Source organism: Chrysochloris asiatica, unplaced genomic scaffold (assembly GCF_000296735.1).
Source record: "Chrysochloris asiatica unplaced genomic scaffold, ChrAsi1.0 scaffold00051, whole genome shotgun sequence".
NCBI lineage: Eukaryota > Metazoa > Chordata > Mammalia > Afrosoricida > Chrysochloridae > Chrysochloris > Chrysochloris asiatica.
In genome coordinates this window covers 14,954,610-14,981,079 of record NW_006408569.1, presented here as the reverse complement: position 1 = coordinate 14,981,079, position 26,470 = coordinate 14,954,610, and the positions used below count along the sequence as shown (strand labels likewise).

Below are 26,470 nucleotides of genomic sequence, written 5' to 3'. Positions count from 1 at the left end.
GTTTTAAGACTGTTTGGAGGGGAGGTGGGGGAGCAGTGGTAATGTTATGTATCAAAGCATGTTTAATGATTTCTGTTTTTTCCTAAGGTATGTTTACTTGGAAAAGTTCATGACCTTTCAGATGTCACTCCGAAGAGAAGATGTTTGGCTTCCACTGATGTCCTACCGAAATTCTTTGCTAGCTGGTGGAGATGATGACACCATGTCAGTTATAAGTGGAATCAGCAGTCGAGGATCAACTGTGCGGAGTAAAAAATCAAAGCCATCTACAGGAAAACGGAAAGTGGTCGAGGGCATGCAACTTGCACTCAGTAAGAAAACAGTTAGTTTTCGTTACATTGAAACCTAATTTTGCCAACCTAATTGCCATTAAGGTTCATCCACATTTCTTCTTTGGTATATATGTGGCGTTTCATAATATCTTACACAATATGTGGTTTTTGTGTGTAAATGCATGGTTTTGAGCATTTAATATGCATAGACTCTATCCTCACAACTCTAAGGTGCATTTTCATTTTTTAAAATGAGAAAATTTAGTATAGAGATTATGTAATTTACCCAAGGATTGATGTTAACTGGCACAGAGCCAGACAGTCTCACTGCAGAGCATCTGCTTTTTAATCATGGTGCTATACTGTGTGCATAGGGAGAGAAACTCAGGATCATGTCGCTTAAGTCTAGCAACAGGTTCAGAGGGATTGTAACTTTGGAATTTTATAAAGTAGTCATTAATCATGAAGAAACACAGAGTAACCCTCTAGAGGCATAAATCTTAGCGATATGAATTTGTTTGATGCTTGAAGCTCTTAGACTCCCAACAATCCAGGTTTGGTCAGAATTTGGCTGGGAATATTTTTTTCTTATCTGTTGTACCTTTTAAACAAGTCAGCATGGCTGTCAAGATTTGTTCCTGTTGTTATTGCCGAGAAACAAGCTACTCCAAAACTTTGGCCATAGCAGGGACAGCTTCATGATATCTGGTGCCTCAGCCAGGACAACTCAAGGCTGGGGGCTGGAATCTTTTAGAGGCACCTTTACTTATATCTCTGATGCAGGCTGTCAGCTGGGAGCTCAGTTGGGCTGTCTGCCAGAACCTACATGTAGTCTCTCCATGTGGCTGCTTGCCTTCCTCACAGCATGTGGCTGGATTATAAGAGCAAGTGCCCCAAGAGCAAGGGAAGTGGGAACTGCCAGTTTCCTAAGGCCTAAACCTGGCAACTGGCTTAGCCTCATTTCTGCTAGACTCTGTTGGCTAAGCAGTTAACAGAGCCTAGATTCAAGAGAAGGGAACATAAATCCCCTGCCTGAAAATGTGAGGAGTGACAAAGAATTTGGGGGATGTATTTTTAAATTGCCATATAACTCATCAGCTATAATTTATTATCAAATATACACTGTTAACAACTTTATTGTTCCATGGATTTATTTTAGTATTTTTTATTCAAACACCTTTATAACTTATAAATTTAGATTTGGTCTCATAGTTTGAGCATCCTGGTCAATAAAATAAATCACTTTTACAATGTCTCCCTGATCAGTAGAGATCAAGCTGGGTGGTATCTAAGAAACTGAAAGACATTGTCCTCTTATTTTTTTTCCTCCAAGGTTTAGAAGTCATCAAGTTAAAGGATGTTTCCTATAGAACATTGTAATTTTAAAAACATGTTTTACTTATTTGAACCAGTACTTTTTTGGATTAATGTGGGACTATTACTTCACTTCTTATTAATTGGTATTTGTGTTAACAGTTAAAAGAAAAGTTATTCAGCTTTTATAGAAAGAATCAATATTCTCTTTGGTTTTTTGAGAGAGCCATAGAAATATGTGTAAGCTTGTGTAGATCAATGGTGAAATTTATGTCTGTTGTGCTTGTTTGAACTCAAGATCTGTTTGAACTGCAAGGTCAGCGGTTCAAATTCACCAGCCGCTTCTCAAAAACCTTATACAGCATTGCTATGAGTCAGAATCGATTCAAAGGCACTTAACAACAACTATTAGCGCACTGCTGTCTGTTAATAGGTATTAGCCATAAGCACATTTCTCTTTTCACTCACCCCTTAAAAATGTTATATATAAAAATAATCTTCCAGTAAGTTTCTCTCCAAATTCACATTCAGTTAATCAGCACGTGCTGTCAATTTTACCTTTCATATACTGGGAACCCATCACCCCCTTTGCTGTTACCACTTTTTGCTCATCTGAGCTACATAGCTTCCTAATTGCTGACCAATCTTCCTGTCCTTAAGTTTACCCTCCATACCTCTACTGCATACTTGACTAAAACATGTTGCTCACCAAATTGCTTATCTTCCTTAAAATCAGACTTTCCACAAATGAATACTTGTCTCCTTATCTGATCGTCTTTTACTGTTCTCGTCAATCTTTATACTGTAGTAGTAGCAAACTATTAGGTTGAGCTATAAGAAACTGTCATTTTTGTAAGTCAAAAATACATTTTTATAGTCCAGTTAATGTTGTCTTGCGTATTTTCTCCTTTCTGTGTAGACAACCCTTCATAGCCCAGTCAGTATTTTCTCTGTTCTGGTAATTCTCCTCTAGTGTTTACAATAGTGTGTTATAACTGCCTATTTTTTCTTTCCCCACATTTAGACTTGAAGTGCAGGGTACAGACTGCACTGTATGGACCTTTGTACCATTTCCTGAGCCTAGCAGTAGCATGTGGAATGCAACTACTTGTTTGTGTTTGTTGACCTGAATTGGTTGTATTAGACATATGTTGTTGTTACGTTGAGACCCATAGTGATCCTGTATAGGGTTTCTGAGGAGCAGCTGGTGAGCTTGAGGCGCTGACCTAGTTCTTCAACTTTCCCGTCCAGTGCATTAACCCACAGCGCCACACCAGGACTCCCATTAGACTTATCATTAGTCAGAATTTGTTACTGAACTTCATTGCTGTTCATTTTCTTTTATAGCTGAAGAAAGTAGCAGTAGTGATAGTATGTGGTTAAGCAGAGAACAAACACTGCACACCCCAGTTATGATGCAGACACCACAACTCACCTCAACCATTATGAGAGAACCCAAAAGATTACGGCCTGAGGATAGCTTCATGAGTGTCTATCCAATGCAGACTGAACATCATCAAACTCCTCTTGATTATAAGTAAGTACATTTGCTAATTTTCTGTACTAGAACTTTATTAATTACATAGAAAAAAGTTAAGTTAAAAGAAGAATAAAATTCTCCTTGAAGCACGCAGGTAACATGGATGTTAGCTCAAAGACAACAAGAGGAAGCAAGGCAACAGCAGGAGAGAGCAGCAATGAGCTATGTTAAACTGCGAACTAATCTTCAGCATGCCATGTAAGTGAGAGTGCCTTATTGTCTGAGTCTAGGAAGTTCACTAATTTATTTTAACATTTTTTAATGTGTGCCTTATCTAAAAATTTCAGCAAACTCTCTAGAGTCACTAAGCTGAAATAATCAAGGAAGTAAAAATTGGTCTTTCCAACAGAAAAAATATATATATTTTTTAAAGTTCACTATTAATTAGTTAGCCAAAAGACCAATCTTAGGTTAATCTGTTGGAAAAAGTTTAAATACAAATCCTTGTTTATTTTGGTACACAGCATAATAGCCAAAAGTCCAGTTTTGTTATATCTTAATTGCTTCCCCTCATTAATTCAGACCCTCATTTCTCACCTGAGCTATTTTTCTTGCTTCAGATTTCCCGTTTATTTATCCCTTCACCAAATCCCTTCCCTTCCACCACCTTCCCCCACTACCACTTCATCATTCACACTGCCATTAAGAATTATTCTAGAGTTAAAATTTAATCATGTAACTCTTCTACTTAAAAGTCTTTCCATGGCTCCCCATTGCCTGCAGGATAAAGTCCAAGCTCCTTAGCTCATGGCATGCAAGATCCTTCAAAGTATGACCCTTGTCTACATTTTAGTGTCATTAACCTATTCCCTGGCAACTGATATAATCATCATGTAAATGAAACCAACTCAGGTGTCACCTTATGAAGCTACAGTCATCTATGCTCCCATAACACTTTGTATATTCATATTTCTTGCAGCACTTAACCATGTTGTTTTGTAATTATTTGTTTATGAGTTTGTCCTTTTCTGTAGACTGTGAGCTCCTCAAGGGCAGGGACCATATTCATTGCTTGTCAGTGCTCAGCACATAAAAGGTGCTCAGTAAATGTTCACAGAACGGTTAAATGTTCAAAACTTACAGTTTAATTTTTAAATATTTTGTTTTTGCTGGGATCTGTATGAGAACGTCACAAGTCTTTCTGAAATCTCTATTAGCTTTGACTCTCAAAGAAGTGGTAGATAGGCAGTTTTTAGATAATGTTTTTCATGGTATAAATGGAAAGGGTATGATGCTTTTGATTAAATTTTTAAGTTTGAAAGCTTTGAACTTTTAACATAATGTGATATATGTTCTAATACTAGGAGATAGTAATTTTACCTGCCTTAAAAACAGTTGTGATATATTTATATTGATTAAATTTTTATTTTTTCTTAAGAAATGATCATTACACATGAGTAGTATAGCTTATATAGAGGTTCAATTTAGTTACTTTTAGAATGGTATTAAGAACGTGTAAACTAATCTCTATTACATTTGTAGATTCTAGTCCTAACTGCTCGCATGGCCATCATCTATAATACCCTTTATTTCTCTCTTCTCTTTTCAGTTTCTATGGCCACATTCCCCTTAATAAATGTTCTTATTTCATACTGAATTCTACAACTGCTTTCTTAGATTCCAACTAAACACCAATCCAGAAATTCTAAAATTCTGCTAGACAATCATCTGGTCCATGTCTCTACTTTGGAAACTTTCTGCCTTTTCCCAAAGTTTCCTCCACAGCACCTCATTACACAGTATCTTTTTTCCTTATGTTTTTGTTCGTAATTTTTAAAATTTCCTAATTTTAGGTGAACTTCCCTAGACATCGCTAAGAAATTATCTCATTAAAATAATGTAAAGCATTATTTTTATTGAAAGGTTTCTTTAATGATGTCTGCCCCAATGATGTATCCTCTTACCCTCCATATTCCCTCCATATTTATATCACATATATGTTGTTGTTAAGTACCATCAAGTCGATTACGATTCATAGCAACCCTGTATAGGGTTTCTGAGGAGCAACTGGTGGGTTTGAACTGCTGACTGTGGTTTGCACTCCAGTATTGATCTTACAGCACCACACCCAGGAGTCCTTCACATATATGAGGGGGTTTTTTTTGTTGTTTTTTTTAAAAAATAAAGTTCATGTAGAAATGGGATCACAGATAGTGGAACTTTTCCACAGACTTTTGGAAAACTGTTTGTATTGTTCTCTGATTCCAGACAAAATGCAAAATGGATTTCCGGTTGATAAAAGCAAACGTATTCCTATTCCCCACCAAACACAATGAAATCATCTTTTACGATAGGAATTTTTAGGACATAAAGACCATTGTCAATATATTTATCTTCCCCACTAGAAGAAGCTTGAAAGGTAGCCTAGATTAGATATCATGTCTTTAGATCTTTTAAGACCCAGCATAATATAATGTAAATTGTAAGCATTCATTAAATAATTTATTTTGTTGTCAGTTTTGGATAAGAAAAAAGGTAATGTTACCCAAAGTGGTAAACCATTCATGCTTAATTTTACTAATATTGTTGACTCTTAATGCTGATGTAGACTAATTTGTGAATTGGAATTTTTTCTCTACAATTACGTGATAGCATATAGAGGTTTTGGTTTTAATTTTCCTTTTCCATATATATTGTAGTTTTGAGTTTCATAGGACACCGAATCCAAGTTCCAGCATGAATGTTACTCATTCTGAGGCAGATTTATTCTCTTCTTTGGTATATCCTTATAGGTAGCACTGTTGCAGTATTTATCACAACTGTCATAATTATTTACTTTTGTTTCCCATGGTAGATTGTGAGCTCCTTGAGGGCAGAAACCATATATTACTCATCTCTTTTTTTTGTATCCATAGCATACAGTATATTCCTGGCACATAGTAGGCAATGAATGGTTGAGTGAGTTTATGGCATTCGTTAGTCACCGGGTGAATGATAGAGTGAGTGGGTGAAAGTAACATTACGTGTGTGTGTTCTGAGAATGTTATTTTCTTTGGTCTTTGTTTTATGTTTCTTTATTAATTTGTACCCTGCCTACTTTCAAAATGGATATGAGGTATCTTGTATGTTCCCAGGTGGGAATTTCTCATTGAACTTCTTGTATATGGGATATCTGAACTATTAAGCTAAGTACCTTAAAATAATGTAGGATACGCATAACTCCTTAGTATTTCTAGATAAGTGAACATTGGGGTTTTTATCATCATTGATGACATGATCAATGCCTAATCATTCTCCCTGACCTTTATTTCCATCATTTTCCATTAAAATTGAATTATAGAGAGCCACATATTTGCTGCCAGTATGTTAATTGTCACCACATTAGTTCAGAACTTGACCTTGTTTTGTATTTCTCTAGTCGGCGTGGTACAAGCTTAATGGAAGACGATGAAGAGCCGATTGTTGAAGATGTTATGATGTCCTCGGAAGGGAGAATTGAGGATCTTAACGAGGGAATGGACTTTGACACCATGGATATAGACTTGGTAATAAACAATGATTTTCGTTTGGAAATTAAGTTGGGCAGTCTTACACAGCTCTGCTTATTAGAGGAGAGAAATGCTTGTCATAACGCATAAGTTTTAAAATATATATATAAAATAGCTGTTAGGTATATGAGAGGTGAGTATGGCTGAGTGTTTTAGATCTTAGGGTAAGAAGATGAAAACAACACATGTATGCCCTTGTGATTAATTTAGGAATATATAGATTTAAAGTATTTACTTTATTGTACCATATTGACTATGAAAATAAAATAGCTAATGGTATGTAATAAATAATAAATTAAAATATATTACATACCATTAACTTTTATTTTCATTTTATTGTGCATAAGGTCACTGTGAGTCAATCCCAACTCAATGACACCTAACAACAACAAGTTTTTAAAAACAGTTAATGGGATAATATCATACCACCTTTTAATTTTTAATGCCATTGTTAAAATAAGTACACTATTCAGTACTTCCCTGTATTTGAGACATAATTCCATCCCAGATAATAAAATTGCTTAAAACTTTGGAAGAAGATATGCAAATATATGTAAAGATACAGTCTTTGTTAATAACTGCATCAATTCATCATTAGGTCTTTTAGTATATAAAGTTCTTCCACATATCTAATTTTGCAGTAGAGCTCACTCAACTTTGTGAGGTAGTAGTATAAGTGGCTTGAGGGTGTTGAAACTTAGGTAGTTGCCCTATTCAAAGAGACAAAACTAGTAAGTAGGAAAGCTAAGGTCTTGTGATTTAACATTTCAGCATACCATAGCGTATCTCTTATACGGTTTAATGCCTTTAAAGGAAAATGACGATTTACAAGAGGCATGTTAAGAAAGAAAAAAGAAAAATTGAGTTTCCTCATTAATTGTCTTTTCAAAGTACTTTTCCATGAATAAATTGCCTGTGTACTTTTAAACGTTTTATAGTTTGAATATCCAGTATTTAAATTATAAGGCACACTTATAATTACATGGATCATATGAACACTTAATGATAACTAATTTGAATGATTTCTGTTAGTATTTGATTTATAGAAATGGCAAATGTGAACTTTTTTTTTTTTCTTTCCTACTCTAGCCACCATCAAAGAACAGACGAGAGAGAACAGAACTGAAGCCCGATTTCTTTGATCCAGCTTCAATTATGGATGAATCAGTAGGTTTAATTTATGTGTACTCCCGGATAGTGGATGTGACAGATTAAAAGTGCCTTTGAATGTTAAGGAATTTAGACTTTTTCTATAAGTTTAGCTTGCCCATTGAAGGATTGCCTATAAGAAAAAATGTTTTGGCTCCTTTGCCACCTTAATCTTGGCATTTTCCTTATATGTTGTCTGTATTCTAGCCATACCAAATCTTGTAGTTCCTCAAAGAAACTATGTTTTCTATGACTCCATGATTTTGTATGAACTTTTTTTCTCTGCTAGGGATGCCCTTTTCCTTTTTACTTATAGTGAAATCTTCCTTTTATACTTAATTCTGTCTGACATTACCTGTGGAGTTGTTGCTGATCTCTTCAAATAGATACTTTAGTCTCTATTCCCATAACACTTTGTACAAACTTTTATTATGGTAGTTACCAGACTTAGGTAATGAGATAGGCTATTAAACATGTCCAGATCCCTCAGTAGACTCAGCCTCCTCCTGGCAGCGATAACAGTCAAATTCTGCCCAGTATAGTAGGGTATTTAGTTTTATTTGTTATGTGAATATATAAGTACTTTCCTATCTCACTTCCATGTCTCTCATTTTTATACACCTTCCTCCTCACGCCTCCCTCTGGTGTCTATTGTAACCATCTTCTGAGACTTACCTTTTTATTCCTCCATTTCTCCAATCCCTTCTGTGTCTTTTCCCGTTTCACAATATACTTTCATGAAGTTCTTGGAAATATTTTGGTAAACTGATATATTAGTAAAGGCAATTATTTGCCCCAACGAAGGAGTTTCATAGACTAGCAGATAATAGAATTTTTGAACAGGCAGGCTACCTTGGGATCTTTTAAATCATTGCTTTTCAAACTTTAATGTCTGTATGACTCATCTGGAGATCCTTCTATAATACAGATTCTGATTCCGTAGCTCTGGAGTGTGACTGTGACCTTTGTGTCTACATTTGTAACAAGTGCTGTATAAGCTTTTAGGGTCACAGATCATATTTTAAGTAGCAAAGCTTTAAATCAGAATTTTACTCCTACCATACTTCTGTTTGCATGGAGTTTACAACTAGTGTCTAAGCAGTGAGTTGATCCAAGTTCCATTTACTTTAGAAATCTCATGGTGTTGCTACTGTTTTACATCCCCAAAACTATTCCTAAACCTCATTTGGAAGACACCTGAGAAAATTAGAATTTGCTGTTCCTACTCATAGCTACCCTGTATAGGGTTTCTGAGGAGCAGCTGGTGAATTTTAACTACTGACCTTGTGGTTCAAACCAACTGTGTGGTCCAGTGCTTATCCTACAGCACCACACCAGGACTAGGGATGATTAATTGTAGTCAAAATTTAGGTGTGTAGTAAAAATTAATTTAGAAGTTATTATTTAGTGCCATCAAATCTGTTCAACTTGTCAGTAACCTTATATAGGGTTTCCAAGGAGGGTTTGAACTGCTGACCTCACAGTTTGCAGCCCAATGCTGATCCTACAGCACCACAGAAATGATTAATTGTAGTCAAGATTTAAGTGTGTAGTAAAGTAAATATTTCATATTTGTTTGCTTTGTCACTAGATTTGCAAAAAGGTATTCTTCGCTATAGATTTAACTAATGAATGGCAATGTAAAATGTGTGTTTACCTGGTTTTGATAATACACATTTTGAGAAAAGCAAAGATAGAGCACTAATAATTTACTCTTAATTTAGAGTGGTTTCATGGCATTCCTGTGTTTACTTAATAATGTTCAGGATGAGATGTTTTTATTCTTAATGTCACAGTAATTTTAGCAGTTTAGTGACTTCTACAAAGATTAGGAAAATGAGCTCATGTACCAATACCTGTTACTGTAGTTTTATAATGTTACCACATGATGGCAGCAGTCTAATGTTATATAGCTGAGCACTTAGTAATGTTTAAAGGTTTGGGTATTTTTGGAAATACTTTAAAAATTAATTGTAGTCTTTTTAAAATATACAGAGAACCTCACCATGTGTTGTCTCAACAATAAGAAAGAGAGTAACAGAAATGTCAAAATGTAAAAATCTGTATTTGTATACAATAGGTTATGCCACTTTCTACTTGAGCCTATGATCTATGGAGCCCTGGTATGGCACTAGACTGCTAGTCACAAGGTTGGTGGTTCAAACCCACAAGCTGCTCCTCAGGGTTGCTGAGTTGGAGTCGACTCCACAGCACATAGCAATAACAACAGTAGTAAAATAGGGATTTTAATCTTTTTATTGACCCTGTTATTTGTTGTTGTTAAGTGCCATTGAGTCAGTTTCAACTCATAGCGACCCTGCATAGGGTTTTTGAGGAGCGGTAGATTTGAACTGCGACTATAATTTGCAGTCTAATGTTGATCCTATAGTGCCACACCAGGAGTCCTCTAATTCTAAGTGAAGTAAGTTTTACAGTACTTGAGATTATTGCAGAATAAATCCTAAAGATAGCTTTTGTAACTTGGTATTCACATCATCCAAGAGTAAGAATACAGAAACCCTGAATAGATCATTTAAAAATTTTATTTATGTATAATTCTAGATTTGTAACATAGCAGGTTTCGTATGCTGTTGGTAGGTGCCATCAAGTCAGTCCTGACTCAGTGCAACCATGTAAAAGGGTTTCCAAGGCTTTAAACTTTGAGGGAGCAGAAAGCCTCATCTTTCTCCCTCAGAGCAGCTAGTGGGCTTGAATTGCGGACCTTGTGATTCATAGTTCGCTGCACTCCCAGGTTTCATATATGGAAACAAAATTGGTTTGTCACATTGTGATAGTGGTCATTTCCTGTTACTAGTTAGCCAGTGTTGCCACATCACACCAAATCTTGTAATTTGTATTTTTTTAAATACATGTTTATGTGTTTATTAGTGTTGGCATCAAAAACAAGTATAGTTTGTGTTAGTACAAAAAGAGAATTAAGGATTTTTATTGCTTCTCTTTTCCTGTATTGAGCTTCTCTTATAAGAATTATTTGTAGTACAAGACTAATTGGAGAAAGGTTCAGCATAATGCAGCTAATTTAATGTTCTTTTTGAAGAATATAGTTATAACCTAGTCTGTACAAAAACAGAATTTTAAAAAATCTATTCAGACACTCTGGAAAGAACTTCAGTTCATCTTCCTGCCATACTTTATGCCAAAAATTATTAAAACATTATACTTTCATTAATCATCAGTCCTTTTCCTTACCCAGAGGCACTGTGTTATCGCTAGAAAGGAACCTTTAAACATTACCTAGGCCTCTTTGGTGGGAACATTCTAGCTACCTAAAATCTGACTAGCAGCAATGGAGAACCCTGAAGTTTGTTGAGGGTGGTGGAGAACAGAGGCTGCTTAGAGTAGTGGTGATTAAGATGGATGACAGGTAAGGAATGGAAAGCATGGGTCCTTTTTGTTCTCTTTGCCTGGGGGTTTAAAACACTTCATTTGATAGTTAATTGCTGGGAGGCTGCAGTGAAGTATTTGTTTCTTTATATGAAAAATACATAATTCTTTATGTGAAAACTATGTGTGAGTTCCTGAATTTTTCTAAAGTGTGAGACCTTATATAAGACAAATCCTTTGTGATCTCAATTTCAGCTCCTGGTGTGGCGCTGTGGGTTAATGCGCTGGACCGGAAAGTCGGTTTGAACCGAAAGGTCGGCGGTTCAAGCTCACCAGCCACTCCTCAGAAACCCTATACAGGTTCGCTATGGGTCGGAATTGACTCAACGGCACTTAACAACAACAACAACCTCTCATTATGGAGTCCTGGTGTGGCGGTATGGCATAATGTATTGAACCACAAGGTCGGCGGTTCAAATTCACCAGCAGCTCCTTGGAAACCTTATACAGGGTCGCAGTGAGTCGGAACTGACTTGAAGGCATTAAACAACCCCTCATTGTACCCACTGCCATTGAGCCAATTCTGACTTCATAGTGATCTTAAAAGAAAATAGAATTATTCCATAGGGTTTCCAAGGCTATAAATCTTTATGGAAAAGGACTGCCACATCTTTTTCTCATGGAGTGGGGCTGATGGGTTTGAACTTCTGACCTTTTGGTTAGCAGCCCAGTGCTTAATCCATTATACCACCAGGGCTCCTGAGTACACTATAGTAAATTGAAATATTAATTGACATATTAAATGCTAGGATTTTAATTGAGCAGTCTCATGTTTAGTACATATAACTGCAAGTTCTGTTCTTGCTTTATGAGCAAGTGGGAATTGCCCCATTCTTTGCTTTTACTTTTAGTGAGTGGCAAGTAATCATTAGATTTTATCCACCGTTCTCCCAATTAGAGTATGTAGAAAAAGATGACTATAAGTTCGTTTGCCCAGATTTCACCTTATTTAATTGATTTCTTAGAAATAAATCTTGTTTTCTACATACATGTATGTTCTTGGAGGTTTTGGTATGCATGTTCAAGTGCTTTTCCTAAAAAAAGCTTCAGAGTGCAAATGATCAAGTTTGCAAGGCTTTCTTAAACTCTGTCAGAAGTTTAAATGAAGGAGCACACTTATTTGGAGTTCACTCAAATGTTGTGGATGCCTAAGTTTGGGGTATTACCAAGGCACTAGGAGGGTGTGTATACACAAGGTAGACCTTGTCCCTGCTCTCATGAAGAGCATTATTTAGAAATCTTTTCTCATTTGTAGTTGTAAGGTAAGTAGCATCCTTTAGCCTTGAAGGTGTTATTTCATTATTTATTCATGATCCATTTAATTTTGGAAATATATATCTGAAGAAACTGGACATTTTCTTAGTGATTTTATATGCATGTTATTAAACTTAATATTATCAAGTATTGAAACATTTTTATATTTTTGATATAACTTTTGTAGATACATTTTGTGAATAAATGAATAGCTTTTATAACGAGACTTTTTTTTCTCTCTCTCTTTCTCTCTCTCATTAGGTTCTTGGGGTGTCAATGTTTTAATACCAGTACACAATTAAATCTGTGGTGAAGTCATTTTCTAAGTGGAAGAGGAAATTTTAAAATAAAGTGTGGTAGATACAGTGAAATTCTGTACAGATTTTTCTCTAAGGAGAATATGACATGCTTATTATGCTTATTACCAAGATCAAGTGCATTGAGGGGCAGTTTTGTTTGCCTGAAAAAAAGTAAAGGACAAGTAAACAATTTGATGATAAGCTACAGTTTTTCTTAGAAAGTAAATATTTTATTTATGCGCTGTTAGTTGGCTTTTGAATCAATTATTTCATGCTTTTTTTAAAGAAAAATATAACAATCTGAAGAGGTATTTGGTACAGATAAGAATCCTCTCACATTTATTTACTGGGTGTACTAAATAATGATGACCTCTGCTGACTTTCTGTTTACATCGAAGAAACAAAGTTAAGGAAGAATTTATTCCCCCACCCACCCAGAAATTAAAGGATAGAATTGTTTTTAGCATTCTAAATTTAAATGCTTAAAACACCAATCAACGAAGCTTTGTTTTAAATATTGTAATTGTGGAGAAAAGTAAACTTATAAGCAGAACTTTTACAATTTTTTCATCTAAAATGTATTTTAAGATATTTTTAAAATTCAAGAGCTTCTCTATACTTTTCAGAAATACCCAGATGCAGTGAACTGCCAGAAGGTAACAAGTCTCAAACCTGCTTATCCCATTATCAACCCTGAAAGTTTGCTTGTCCTTTAAGATAAAAATGTAATGTTGTGATATTCCTTCCAGTAGTGCCACTGTATTTTGTCTCCAAATAAAAGAAGCTTATTGTAGTATGTTTGCAGAAAAATTCTAAACAAAAATTATACAGCTTATTAGAGTGTGGGAATAGGGATCTAAATTTTAAATAAAATTATATATATATATAAATTGGTGCTGATTTTATAATTGCGCAGTTTGTTTAGTTTTTTCTTACTTTTAAATTCCAACTTAAAATTATGAGGTTTCAGAAATATATTGAAAGTTTAACAATGTTTAAAAATAGAAAAGCATGAGTGTTCATGCTTTAAAATGATTTTTAAATTTGTATTTTATATTGTTTTATCTATCTGTCTTTGCAAGCAGTCTTCAGGTTAAAGATACTTCTAACAGGTTACAGTACATTTCCTCTGTATGTAAATTAGATGGGATAATAGAATTCATAACCCATAATATTCTTTGAAAGCTAAGCTTTAAACTTCATTTTATGTCCTTTCACAAATAAATTAGTTTCAAACAGAAAGTGGCCACTTGCCATTTTGACATCAACTCATTTTGCGAGGCTTAGGCAGCTAGACATCGTTAAAAACAAAATATTAACTTATATTACATGTGTATCTATCTTTTGTCAGTCGTCTCTCAGTTCTTGAGGTATATTATTTTAATCATTCCATGCCTTAATATGCTTGCAATACAAGAATTATCTTCAAATGGGGAAATACCAAAAGGTTTCCATTTTTTTAGAGTCAGAAATCAACAAGCATTGGGCTGTGGTAGCCAAAAACCATAGGTTAGCTAAAAGATCATGATACGATTATTTTATTAAATCATGGCTTATAACAAATGAAGCCAGACTTATCTAACAACCTTCCACCAACCAATATCATGTGCAAAAGTATTGCCTATGTTGTTTTTCACACCACTGCATTTACTAGAACTGCTGAGAGGACTGTATATATGATTTTAAACCTAAGTTGATTTTTTTTCTCACTCTTGAAAGGAGTACTTCTTTGTGAAAGCAGTTCTTACAGCTTTGTTTTCAACCAGCTAAAAATGTTTTATATATTACTCTAACCTGTTGTCCTCCACATTCTATTGTCCTAATTGTACTGTTTTCTGATTTGTATTTATGTCTTGAGACAGTAACTTTTTGAATAAAAATAAACCTACAATATGTTGTATGTTTTATTTATTTATTTATTTTTTGTAGTCCAAGCAGGGGATGGCTACAACTCATTAAGACAATTTACCAATTAACCATGATTTAGAAACAAGGATAAGTCCAAACGTATTGCTACTTGGATTCCAGCTCATACGTGTACTCTGTTTTTTCCCAAACAAAACGTGTGTAAACAACTTGTCTCCGTAATACATGTTTCTTAGTTTCCTTAGAGGGTTCTTTAAAACAAAACATACACACACACACACACAGGTCCAATCAGAACTGTGGCTTCTGAGGGTATCTGTTGGACCAGTTACATTCAAGGCCGAGACGTTGTATTGTTGCTGTTAAGTGCTGTTCAATTGCTTTCGAGGCTGTAAATCTTTACAGGTGCAGGAAGCCTCATTTTTCTCCTGCAGCGTGGCTAGTTGGCTCACAATGCTGATCTAATGGTTTTCAGTCTACTACTTATCCTACAGAGCCACTGTGCTCCCAAAGACATTATGACAACTTCCAGAAAGATCATCTGAATAGATTTTCTCAGAGGACACAGGATGATCACGAGGGCTTATGAAGAAGTTTTAAGAAAATTGAAAACTGGGTTGGTGAGGGAAAGGTCAGAAAAGTGTCAAGAAATATATATTATATATTTTATCACAACAGTGACACTGTTCTTTCTTCAAAGGGGGTAGCAAAGGCTGTCCTAGGAGAATTTGCACCCTATCGTGCTGAACTTGTCCATTCAGACTTTCTGTTCCCCAAATAAAAAGAAAATCTTTTTCTTTTTATTTGGGGAACAGAACAGAAGGAACACGATTTGAGTCCTTCAAGGATGCCCAAACTGCCATTTTCACATCGTGTAAATAGAAGAGCATAGGGTCGGGCTAGAGAGATGAAAACATGCTCAGAAGTGTATTAAAAGGTGGAGGATATGTTGAAACAATAACTTCTTATTTTGTTTTTTATTAAAGATTTCAGTAATTTTGTAGCAATCCTTTTTGACTTTAACGTCTTTAAACTTGTTTGGGAATGATTTATAGCAAGCCACCATTTTATCTTTTTAGCAAATTGTGTACATTTAAAAATGAGATTGAATTCCTATTTGGGTTAGTACTTTATAAACCTATAACCATTATTACTTTTAACATTTATATGATAGGGATTAAATACTTCCAGATGTTTTCAGTGTTAATTCAGAATCCATTTATTTAATGCTTAGCATGTGCTGCTAAGAATGTGTTAAGAGATAGAACCATGAACAGAAGACTAGGTCCTTCCCCCATAATTGTTAAGAGTCGTGGAGTTGGTTCTGACTCATGGCAATCCTGCATAGGGTTTCCCAGGAGTGGCTGGTGGGTTTAAACCGCCAACCTTGGCTGTTAGCAGTCCAGTGTTTATCCTATGGTGTCATATCAGGTCTCATAGATAGGGAAGAAAGCAAGAAAAGGAAAGAGTAGGAAAAACAAACCTGTAATAAGTACTAGGAAAGAAACAGTCTATTAAGCTGACCTAGTTAAGTAGTGTCTAGACGGTTTGACTGATTGCGACCCTATAAAGGGTTTCCAAGAAGCGACTGGTGAGTTTGAACCACTGACCTTGAAGTTCAAACCAACCTTACAGTCCAGTGCATTATCCTGTATTAGGTGAGGGTCTCAGTTTGTGGAAGTGAATGAAAACCAACATTTGGAAGAGATAATTACCGATTTTATTGAACACTCTTATGGCTTTATACTTTTAAATCAGATTTCACTTTTACTCTTACTTACACTATGTGATCATGTTTGATTAGTTTGTAGATCATATTATAAGGCAAGTCTTCTGTCATTGATGCAAAAATAGTTAATACCTGGACAATGTAAGTGGCTGGCATGTAATAACTCAATGAGCCTCATGAAAATATGTGATACATGATGATATTCCTGTCTTACAAATCAAAAGGAGGTGAGGAAAATGAAGCACAAAAAGGTTAAAATAAAATGAATCTATGGCTGGTGAGTGATAGTATTGGCAGTCAAGGCCAGGCAATCTGACTGCATAGGGCTGCATTAGTCACTAACCTTGATTCATGTGTACTGTTAATATGATTAAAGTCTCAAGAAGCATTTGAACTGCTTGATACGGAAGATGACATAAAGATAAAATAGTAGAGTGTTACGCCACGGTGAGGAAGTGGAGCATCTTTAAGGCGTCTACCTGGCCATAGAATTGTGGTGTTAACATCCTGCCTGTGCTATGCATCTAGCTTCTTAGGACATAATTTAAATCTGAGCCCATAACAAGTTTTGTTTTTTTTTTTTTTTGAGAGAATGGGGACATGTAAGATAGTCTAGTAGAGAGGCTTTCAATATATATCATCACAAAGAACTTGTATGGATTCATATGGACAAATTCCAGGTCAGCTAGATGATTCTGGTGCTTGTAAAAGTGCAGCAAAAGAAAACAAGCCGGTGAAGCATGCCGCCTTAGTTGCCTTAGGTCTGGAGAATCTAGGTGATGAAAGTTACTAAATAACACCTTTGGAGAAACAGGATTTGTCTCCGATAAATACCTGGTCTTGTACTAGCTGCTGAGCTGGTAAGAGAGCAGTAAGGAAGACTATGCTTTCAAAGTGTTCATAGTTCTCCTGGGTGTTGGAGTGCAGAGGCAAAATTAATAGGAGTTTAAGTTTAGCGATAGACACATATTGGATGTTATGGGAGCACAGGTGAAGGATGCTTAGGAATGCTTCCTGTAAGGCTGACTCTTGGAGTTTACCTTAATTGGTTATGAATTTTCATTCAAACTTGAAGGAATTTTACAGCAAACATGCATTATCACCACACATCATATCAGTGTCTATGCATTTAAAAGTCAATTACAAATAATGGGTATGCTGTTGGTAATTGACAAGGAGTCAGTTCCACGTCAGACTGTATAGCGTTTCTGAGGAGCAACTGGTGTATTTGAACGCCAGCTTTGCATTTAGCAGTGCAGTGCTTTTTCTATAGCGCCCTTAGTACTTCCACATATATGTCATTAAGAGTCACCATTTTTTCTTTTAATGTAAAATTTATATATTGTGTTTATTTGTTGAGTTTGGGTAAATGCATGTATGTGTTAAACCCAAACCCCTATAAAAAATATGGACCCTTTACATCAACCCACAAAACACTTTTATATCCTTTACCAGTAGTCCATCCCTGCTTCTATGCCTCCTACAGTGGTAAAAAGTATAGATAGATGATAGATAGATAAAAAATTATCCACACTCTGACTGTAGTTTATTTTAATCAAATACAATTTTCTATGTATGCTTTTCAACACACCCTGTCCATCTGTCAACAAGCTTTCATATTCCCGTATTTTAAAATGTTAGGCTGAGCTGCAAACCACGAATGCACTACTGTCTTCACTTCTTCATCAGGTGAATTTTCATCCTCAAAGCTTTCAGGGGGCCAAACAGCTGTCAGGACTATAGGGAGGATGCTTTAACACTTCAAAATGAAGTATTTGCAGATTATCAGCAGTATGGGCAGAGGTGTGCAGACATGCATTGCCATGCAAGATCACAAAGCCTTTGGATAGCAGTCCTCTATTTAATCCCAAATTTAGGCTTCAGATCTTCAGTGAGCATCTCACTGTAACAAGTACTATTTGTTACAACTTATTCCTGATAGTGTTCCAATAATGGCCCTTGAGAATCCCAGAAACTATAAGCATCAATTTTCCAGCTAATGGTTGACTGTTGAACTTTTTCTTGGTCGTCAATTGAGGATGTTTCCTTTCTATACTCTGCTGTTTACTATCAGGGTCATAGTGATAAATCTATGTCTTGTCACCAGTAATGATTTTTTTAAAAAGAAACTTACTTTCCTTGGAGTATCAGTCAAAATTTTATTTGCAGAGGTCCACATTCACACTTGCACAGCGACTTTTAACGGAAAGTGCGGGTAAGACATTGCAGCAAATAGAAGTTTTCATATAATTGGAGTGCGGATACTTTTTGACTCAACCTGTTAAATGGAACCATGAAGTGTGTGTGCGCATGCATGCATGTATGTATATATTGGTGGGGTACAGTTCCTTTCACTCAGTATAATGTTTTGAGATTCATCTGTGTTGTTTTGTGTCAACATTTAATTCTTTTTTATTCCTGAGTAGTATTCCATTGTAGAGATGTAGAAGTTTATCAACTCACTAATTGATGGAAAAGTCTATTGACAGGGAACTGCCAGGGATTCAAGCCATAATCAGATGAGGACATGGAATGGGAATATCATTGCTGATGTCAGGGATCTTGGTTGAAAGCAGAGAATTCTAAAAAAAATGTTTACCTGTGTTTTATTGATTATGCAAAGACTTTTGACTTTGTGGATCATGACAAGCTATGGACAACATTGTGGAGAATGAGTATTCTGGAACACTTAGTTGTGCTCATTAGGAACCTGTACATGGACTAAGAGGCAGTCATTCAAACGGAACAAGGGAACACTGAATGTTTGAAATCTGGAAAGGTGTGTGCCAGGTTTGTATTCTTACACATACTTATTCAATCTGTATGCTGAGCAAATAATCCTAGAAGCTGGATTATACGAAGAAGAATGTGGCATTAGGATTGGAGGAAGATTTACTAAAAACCTGTGAAATGCAGATGATACAACCTTGCTTGTTGAAATGAAGATCAAATATCACAAGCTTCAGTATGGGTTGAATCTCAATATAAAGAAAGCAAAAATTCTCACCACTGGGCCAATAAGTAACATCAAGATAAATGGAGGAAATATTGAAGTTGTCAAAAGACATTTTTCTTGACTCCACCATCAACACTCCTGTAAGGAGCAGATAAGAAATTAATGTATAGCTTTAGGCAAATCTGCTGCACAAGACCTCTTCAAAGTGCTCAAGAGCAAAGATGTTTGAAGACTATGGTGCACCTGACCCAAGCCATGGTATTTTCAATGCATGTGAAAATTGGACATTGACTAAAGGAAGACTGTAGAAGATTTGATGTATTTTAGTTATGGTGTTAGAGAAGAATATTAAAAGTACCATATACTGTCAGAAGAGCAAACAAAACTGTTGAAAGAAGTAAAGCCAGCATGCTCCTTGGAAGCCAGGATGGCCAGACTTCGTCTCTCATACTTTGGATATATTATCAGGAGGAATCAGTCCCTGGAGAAGGACATCATGGATGGTCAATGATAAAGAGTAAGACCTCCAATGAGATGGATTGACACAGTGGCAGCAGTGATGGGCTCAAGTGTAACAATGATTGTAAGGTTGACACAGGACTGGGTAGTGTTTCGGTCTGTTGTGCATAAGATTGTTATGAGTCATAAATGACTCAATGACACCTCACAACAAGAAGTTGATGGAGATTTGGACTGTTTCCACTTTTTGGCTACTACAAAGCTGCTGCTTCATTTTAAAGGCTGAAAAGGGGCTCACTGAAAGAGGTCAAGGTGACCAACATTGATAATTCTATGCAAAGGAGATTATATTAGGGGCCCTCCTTCATGCTTGTAAGAATGCCTTAATAATGACTTCAGAATGGATGGGGTAAGACTGAAAGAGTTCCATCATCCATGACCTCATGTAGCCTTCAGAATGAACTGGTACTTTGGCAACTTCGGTGTTTTAGTTTTATATGTCATATTCTCAGATTTGATCGTGGTTCCTCTAAATGAATTGTAATAGATTGGTTTGTTTAATTATGTGGATGTTTTAGTCACATTAGGCCTTACTCTACCATTGAGGAAAATAGTAGTATTCCTGCAGTTTATTAGATATGCAGATGTGTTGATAAAAAGCTGTCAATTCTTGAACAGGAGGCACCTTTAATTTAGTTCTAGGTTAAAAATGAAAAGTCAGTTACAGTAAATTTGTTTTATTGTTGCTTACTTTGTCACTTGCCATGTGATGTGCAGATGATACAACTTTGCTCGCTGAAATGGAAGAGGACTTGAACTACTGATCCAAGACCTCAGTGTTTGATATAGGTTGCACCTGAATGTAAAGAAAACAAAATCCTCACCACTGGACCAATAACATCATAATAAATGGAGAAAAGATTGAAGCACTGGACCAATAACATCATAATAAATGGAGAAAAGATTGAAGTTGGCAAAGACTTCATTTTTCTTGGCTCCACCATCAAAACTCATGTAAGCAGCTGTCAAGAAATCAAGTGACATATTTCTTTAGACAAATCTGCTACACAAGAACTCTTTACAGTGTTCTAGAGCCACTTGTATGTCAGTTTGTTGTACTGTGGTGGCTTGTGTGTTGCTGTTATTCTGGAAGCTATGCCACCAATATTTTAAATATCAGAAGATGGACAGATTTCAGCTGAGCCTCTAGATTAAGACATTATGAAAAAGGTGAGGCAGACTGTTTCCAAATGTTTAGCTGCTGAATATGAAAAGCTTATGAATTCAAACACTGTCAGAACCTGAATATTGAAACATGAATAGCACCACAGTATTGTCAGATAAATTGCCAAAAGATGAGCCCTTCAGATTGAAGGCAGTCACAATACAACTGGGGAAGAGCTGCCTCCTCAAAGTAGAGTTGACCATGAGAATATGAATAGAGTAAAATTTTCAGGACCTTCATATGCTGATGAAACACAATATGAGAAACAGCTGTAAACATCCATTAATTGAAACGTAAAAGTATGAATCTAGGAAAATTGAAGCTGCCAAAAATGAAATGGAGGGACTTCTGGTTTTGGTGTTGGCAGGGGCAGAGTGAGGTAGGACAGGCTCCATGGGGGAGGGACTGGAAACCCAGAGAAGCTGCTTTCACAGAACAATCCCAGCACTCTGGATCAAGCATAAGGTGCAGGGTGTCAGTCTCCCACACCCACCGGTGGAAAAATCTCAGTAAAAAGGGAAATATCACGATTTAGGAATAGATCCAGGCACAGGACTCCTTCTGTGGTCACCCCACCCAGGCTGAATTCAGAGGGTGGGGCCACAGCCCAACCCGCACAGTGAACCAGTGCTAAAACCCAGCGCAGGGACATTTGCAAAAGGAGGTGTGGGGGGATTCTACACATTTCTTCCTCTTCCCTGTCTCACCTCTGCCCAGCCCAGACACCTTCAGGTGGGTGGGTGTGCACCCCCAAAAAGGTCCAGCATTGAGCCCATAGCTTCCTCACAATGCAGAAAAGAAGACCCCCATTGGTCCCACAGCCAGATTTTTTGGTGGCTGCTTAAGACAACTGACTGGGTCCCAGCCCTAAATTAACTTGTGCAGGACCCTTTACTTCTGCCTCACAGCAAGAAATAAGCAGGACTGCCCTGACAGACAAACCGTATGAACAATCTATAAAACCCCAACCTAAAAGGACACAACTAGGGAGGGTGGGGCCAAGTGGAGGCAGTGACCCAGCGCTAGACAACTCAGAGCTGGGAGTCTAGAGGGAGAGGCGTGACCGATTTTTCATCTTTCACTTTTCATTTTTCATGTATCATTCCTATTCACTCCGATTGCGCCCTCACTGCCCAGCCCAGACGCTTTAAGATGGGCAGGAACACACCCCAAAAAGGGTCTAGCATTGCACCCACAGTTTTCCAACGGCACAGAGAGGAAACTCACCAGCTGCTTTTTCTGACTTCTGACTCTGGGACCCAACCCAAAGTTGACCTGGGCGGGACACTTTATCCCTGCCTGCACAGTGAAGGCCAGTCTTCAATCACAATTTTATTTTTTTGTTTTGATTGGGATAGGTGGTTTCTGTCTCTGCTTCAATATTTTTTCTGTCTTTGGTCCTTTGGGTCTCATTCTTTTCCCAGGGGTGGGAGCTTTCTCCCCCTACCTTACCCAAGAAGAGACAGCAATTGTGCTCATATAGCCAAGCTACAAGCAAACCCTGTAATAACCCACCATCTGGACAAGAGCCAAAACTAGCTGCAAAGCATTACATGTAAAAAGGAAGCCTATCTCCAGATGATATCCACAAGAAGATGCTTAGTAAGCTAAACAACAAAGCAACCCACATCCACTTAAGCATTAAAAACCCACAGAACTGCTGAAAATATCTAAGAAAACACAAATATTTCAACACATGTCCAAAAACAGATAAAAGTAACTGAGAGAAATGAGCTGGTAGCAAACAAAGACTTTCCAGTAGAAGAGCAGGCTCTGGAACTGCCTGAGAAAGAATTCAGAAGAATTATATAGAAACAAACTCAAATTTTGTGAAAAAGGTTGTAGGAAAATAAGTCAGGAAAGTGCTACAGGAGCAATCAAGATAGATGAGGCCTTGGAAATGATCCAAAACCTGAAGAAGAAGAAGAAGGAGGAGGAGGAGGAAGGAGAAAGAAGAAGAAGAAGAAGAAAAGTCCAGATTATTACTAATGAAATATCAGAAATGGCCAATACACTGAAAGGGCAAAGGAGTAGAATTAAAGAGATGGAAACCAGAACAAGTGAGCTGGGAAACAAATCTCTCAATACTACTATATAAGATAGACGAGCAAGCAGACAAAGATTAAAAAATCTGAAGAGAGTCGAAGATTCATGTTGGATAACAAGAAGAGGAACAAATTAAGAATTATTGCCATTCCAGAACAACAAGAATCACAGAAGTCCACAGAAGAGATAGTTGAGCTTCTGGAAGAAAATTTCCCTAACAGCTTGAAGGATGAGAAGATAAACATTCAAGAAGCCAAACATACCCCAGGAAGGATAGACCTCAAAAGAAAATCAGCAAGACATATAACAATCAAGCTCTCCAAAATCAAAGACAAGGAGAGAATCCTAAAAGTCACCTACAAAGGCAAGCGAATCAGATTAAGCTCTGACTTCTCAGAAGAAACCATGCAGGAAAGAAGGCAATGGGAAGACATATATAAAACCCTAAAAGAAAAAAAACTGACAACCAAGAATTGTCTATCCAGCAAAACTGTCAATCAAATATGGTGGTGCAATCAAAACATTCCAGGAAAAACAGAAGCTAAGAGATTTGTCAAAGCCAATCCAGCACTTCAAAATATCATAAAGGGAGTTCTTTGGAATGAAAACCAGCAAGTAAAGACAACAACAAGAGATTGACAGATGTGGCAACAACACCTGGAACTCAGTCGACAGCAGAGTTCAGAACAGAACAAAATTACAGCAATTAATTCAGAGGACCTGTGAGGCCAACCAAAGATCAAAATATTAACAATGTCACAGAAGGAAAAAATATAGGAATAGAGATCCAGGTGGTGAGGAGGTCAAGTAGATTGCAGAATACAATAGACTGTCTTAAACACAGGGAAAACTTAATAGACTATAGGGTAACCCCAAAGAAAATTAATACTTCACAACTTACTATGAAAATGAAGATCCAAGCAGAACAAAGAAACATTTAAACTAAGAAGAAACTGAGAAGAATTAAAAAAAAAAAAAAAAAAAGTCAGCACAAGAAGGCATACAGAAGAAAGGAACTAACAGCACCACAAAAAAATTAACGTATTTATGACAGTTAATCCATGCCTATCGATAATTACACTGAATGTCAATGGATTAAATGCACCAGTGAAGAGATAGAGAGTGTCTGAATGGGTAAGAAAACAACACCCTTCAATATGTTGTCTGCAAGAGACACACCTTACACACAAAGACAAAAACAGACTAAAAGTTAAAGGATGGTAAAAAAAAAACCCAAAAAAACCAAGCTAACAGTAATAAAAAACAAGCACCAGTGGCAATACTAATCTCTGATAAAATAAACTTTAAGGCAAAAACAGGCATAAGACATAAAGAAGGACACAATCTCATAAGAGTCAATTGAGTAAGATGAAATAACCATAATTAACATCTATGCTCCCAGTGAAAGAGCACCAACATATAAAGCAAACCCTACTACAATATGAAGAAAGAAATAGATAAATCTACAATTACAGTGGGAGATTTTAATACGCCACTTTCGACAAAGCTACAGAGGAACTAAACAGCACAACCAACTTGACCTCATAAACATATACAGAGCATTCAACCCAACAACAGCACAATACACATTCTTTTCCAGTGCACATGGAACATTCCCCAGAACTGACCATTTATTAGGTCACAAAGCAAGACTCCATACATTTACAAACATGAAAATACTACAAAGCATCTTTTCAGACAACAATGCTATAAAATTAGAAATTAATAATAATAAGACCAAGCAACGAAAGTTTAATACATGGAACACCCTGCTGAAGAGCAACTGGATAATAGAAGAATACGAGAATTCAGAAAGTTCCTAGAAACAAACGAGAATGAAAACACAACATACCAAAATCTTTGGGACACGGTGAAAGTGGTGCTGAGAGGACAATTTATTGCAATAAGTGTGCACATCCAAAAAGAAGAAAGAATTAAAATGAACACATTAACACAGTATCTCCAGCAATTAGAAACAGACCAACAGAGGGAAATTACAGTCACCAAAAGAAGAGAAATAATAAAGATCAGAGCAGAAATAAATGAGATAGAAAACAGAAAAACTATAGAAAGGATCAACAGGACTAGAAGCTGATTCTTTGAAAGGATTAATGAAATTGACAGACCATTGGCAAACCTATCAAAAGTAGAGAGGGAGAAGACACAAATAACATGCATTAGAAACCACATGGGCAATGTCACAATGGAATCAAAGGCAATCAAAAGGATAATAACAGAATACTATGAAGAGTTGCACTCCAACAAATTTGAAAACTTAAAAGAGATGGATACATTTTTAGAAAAACACCACCTACCTAAACTTACACAGAATGAAGTAGAAGACTTGAACAGACCCATAACAGAAGAAGTTGATCAGGTGATCAAGAAACTCCCAACCAAAAGAAGTCCAGGTCCAGATGGCTTCACTGGTGAGTTCTACCAAACATTCAGGAGAGAGCTGTCACCAATTCTACTCAAATTATTCCAGAAGATAGAGGAGGATGGCAAATGTCCTAATACATTTTATGAAGTAACCATAACCCTCATACCAAAAACAAAGAAGGACATTACTAAGAAAGAAAATTATAGACCAATATCCCTCATGAACATAGATGCAAAAATTCTCAACAAAATCCAACCCAACAGAAACTAGCAACACATCAAAAAAATAATACATCATGACCAAATGGGATTCATATCAGGGATGCAAGGATGGTTCAACATTAGAAAAACAATCGATGCAATTCACCATATAAACAAGAAAAAAGGAAAAAAACCCCACATGATCACATTGATTGATGCAGAAAAGGCATTTGACAAAATCCAACATCCATTCCTGATAAAAACACTCAACAAAATAGAATTGAAGGGAAATTCCTTAACATAATAAAGAGCATATATACAAAACCAACAGCCTACATTACCCTCAATGGAGAGAAACTGAAAGCCTTCCCTCTGTGAACAGGAACCAGACAAGGATGCTCTTTGTCACCACTCCTATTCAATATTGTGCTGGAAGTCTTAGCCAGAGCTATACAGCAAGATAGGGGAATCAAAGGCCTCCAAATTGGCAAAGAGGGAGTAAAGATCTCTCTATTTGCAGACGATATGATCTCATATATAGAGAAACCCTAAGACGCAGTAAAAAAAAAACAAAAAACAAAAAAAACTACTAGACCTTATTGGAGGATTCAGTAAAGTGGTAGGGTATAAGATCAACATACGAAAATAGTTGGATTCCTCTAGACCAATAATGACAGTGCTGAAAAGGACATTAGGAAAGCAATGCTATTTTTAATAACCACCCAAAGGATGAAATATCTAGGAATAAATGTAACCAGTGAAACAAAGGACCATACAATGAAAACTAGAGAACACTGTTTGTTGTTGTTGTTGTTTAGTGCCGTCGAGTCGGTTCCGACCCATAGCGACCCTGTACAGGGTTTCCGAGGCTGTAAATCTTTACGG

The 26,470-nt window shown here is 36.5% G+C and overlaps 1 protein-coding gene across 3 annotated transcripts in view; it reads left to right on the top strand.

The window, feature by feature from the left end:
* Positions 1-14,612, top strand: part of STAG2 (stromal antigen 2) — a 210,761-nt gene extending 196,149 nt beyond the window's left edge. Inside the window, exons 28-33 of one of the 3 annotated variants that reach the window (XM_006862847.1) lie at positions 88-311; positions 2,934-3,123; positions 3,214-3,324; positions 6,485-6,611; positions 7,704-7,781; positions 12,684-12,707. In XM_006862847.1, the coding sequence (XP_006862909.1) occupies positions 88-311; positions 2,934-3,123; positions 3,214-3,324; positions 6,485-6,611; positions 7,704-7,781; positions 12,684-12,707 (754 nt within the window). Of the gene's footprint in view, positions 1-87; positions 312-2,933; positions 3,124-3,213; positions 3,325-6,484; positions 6,612-7,703; positions 7,782-12,683 lie in introns of all 3 variants that reach the window. The other 2 variants (XM_006862849.1, XM_006862848.1) reach the window with 2 other exon arrangements.
* The last annotated feature ends 11,858 nt before the right edge of the window (positions 14,613-26,470 follow it).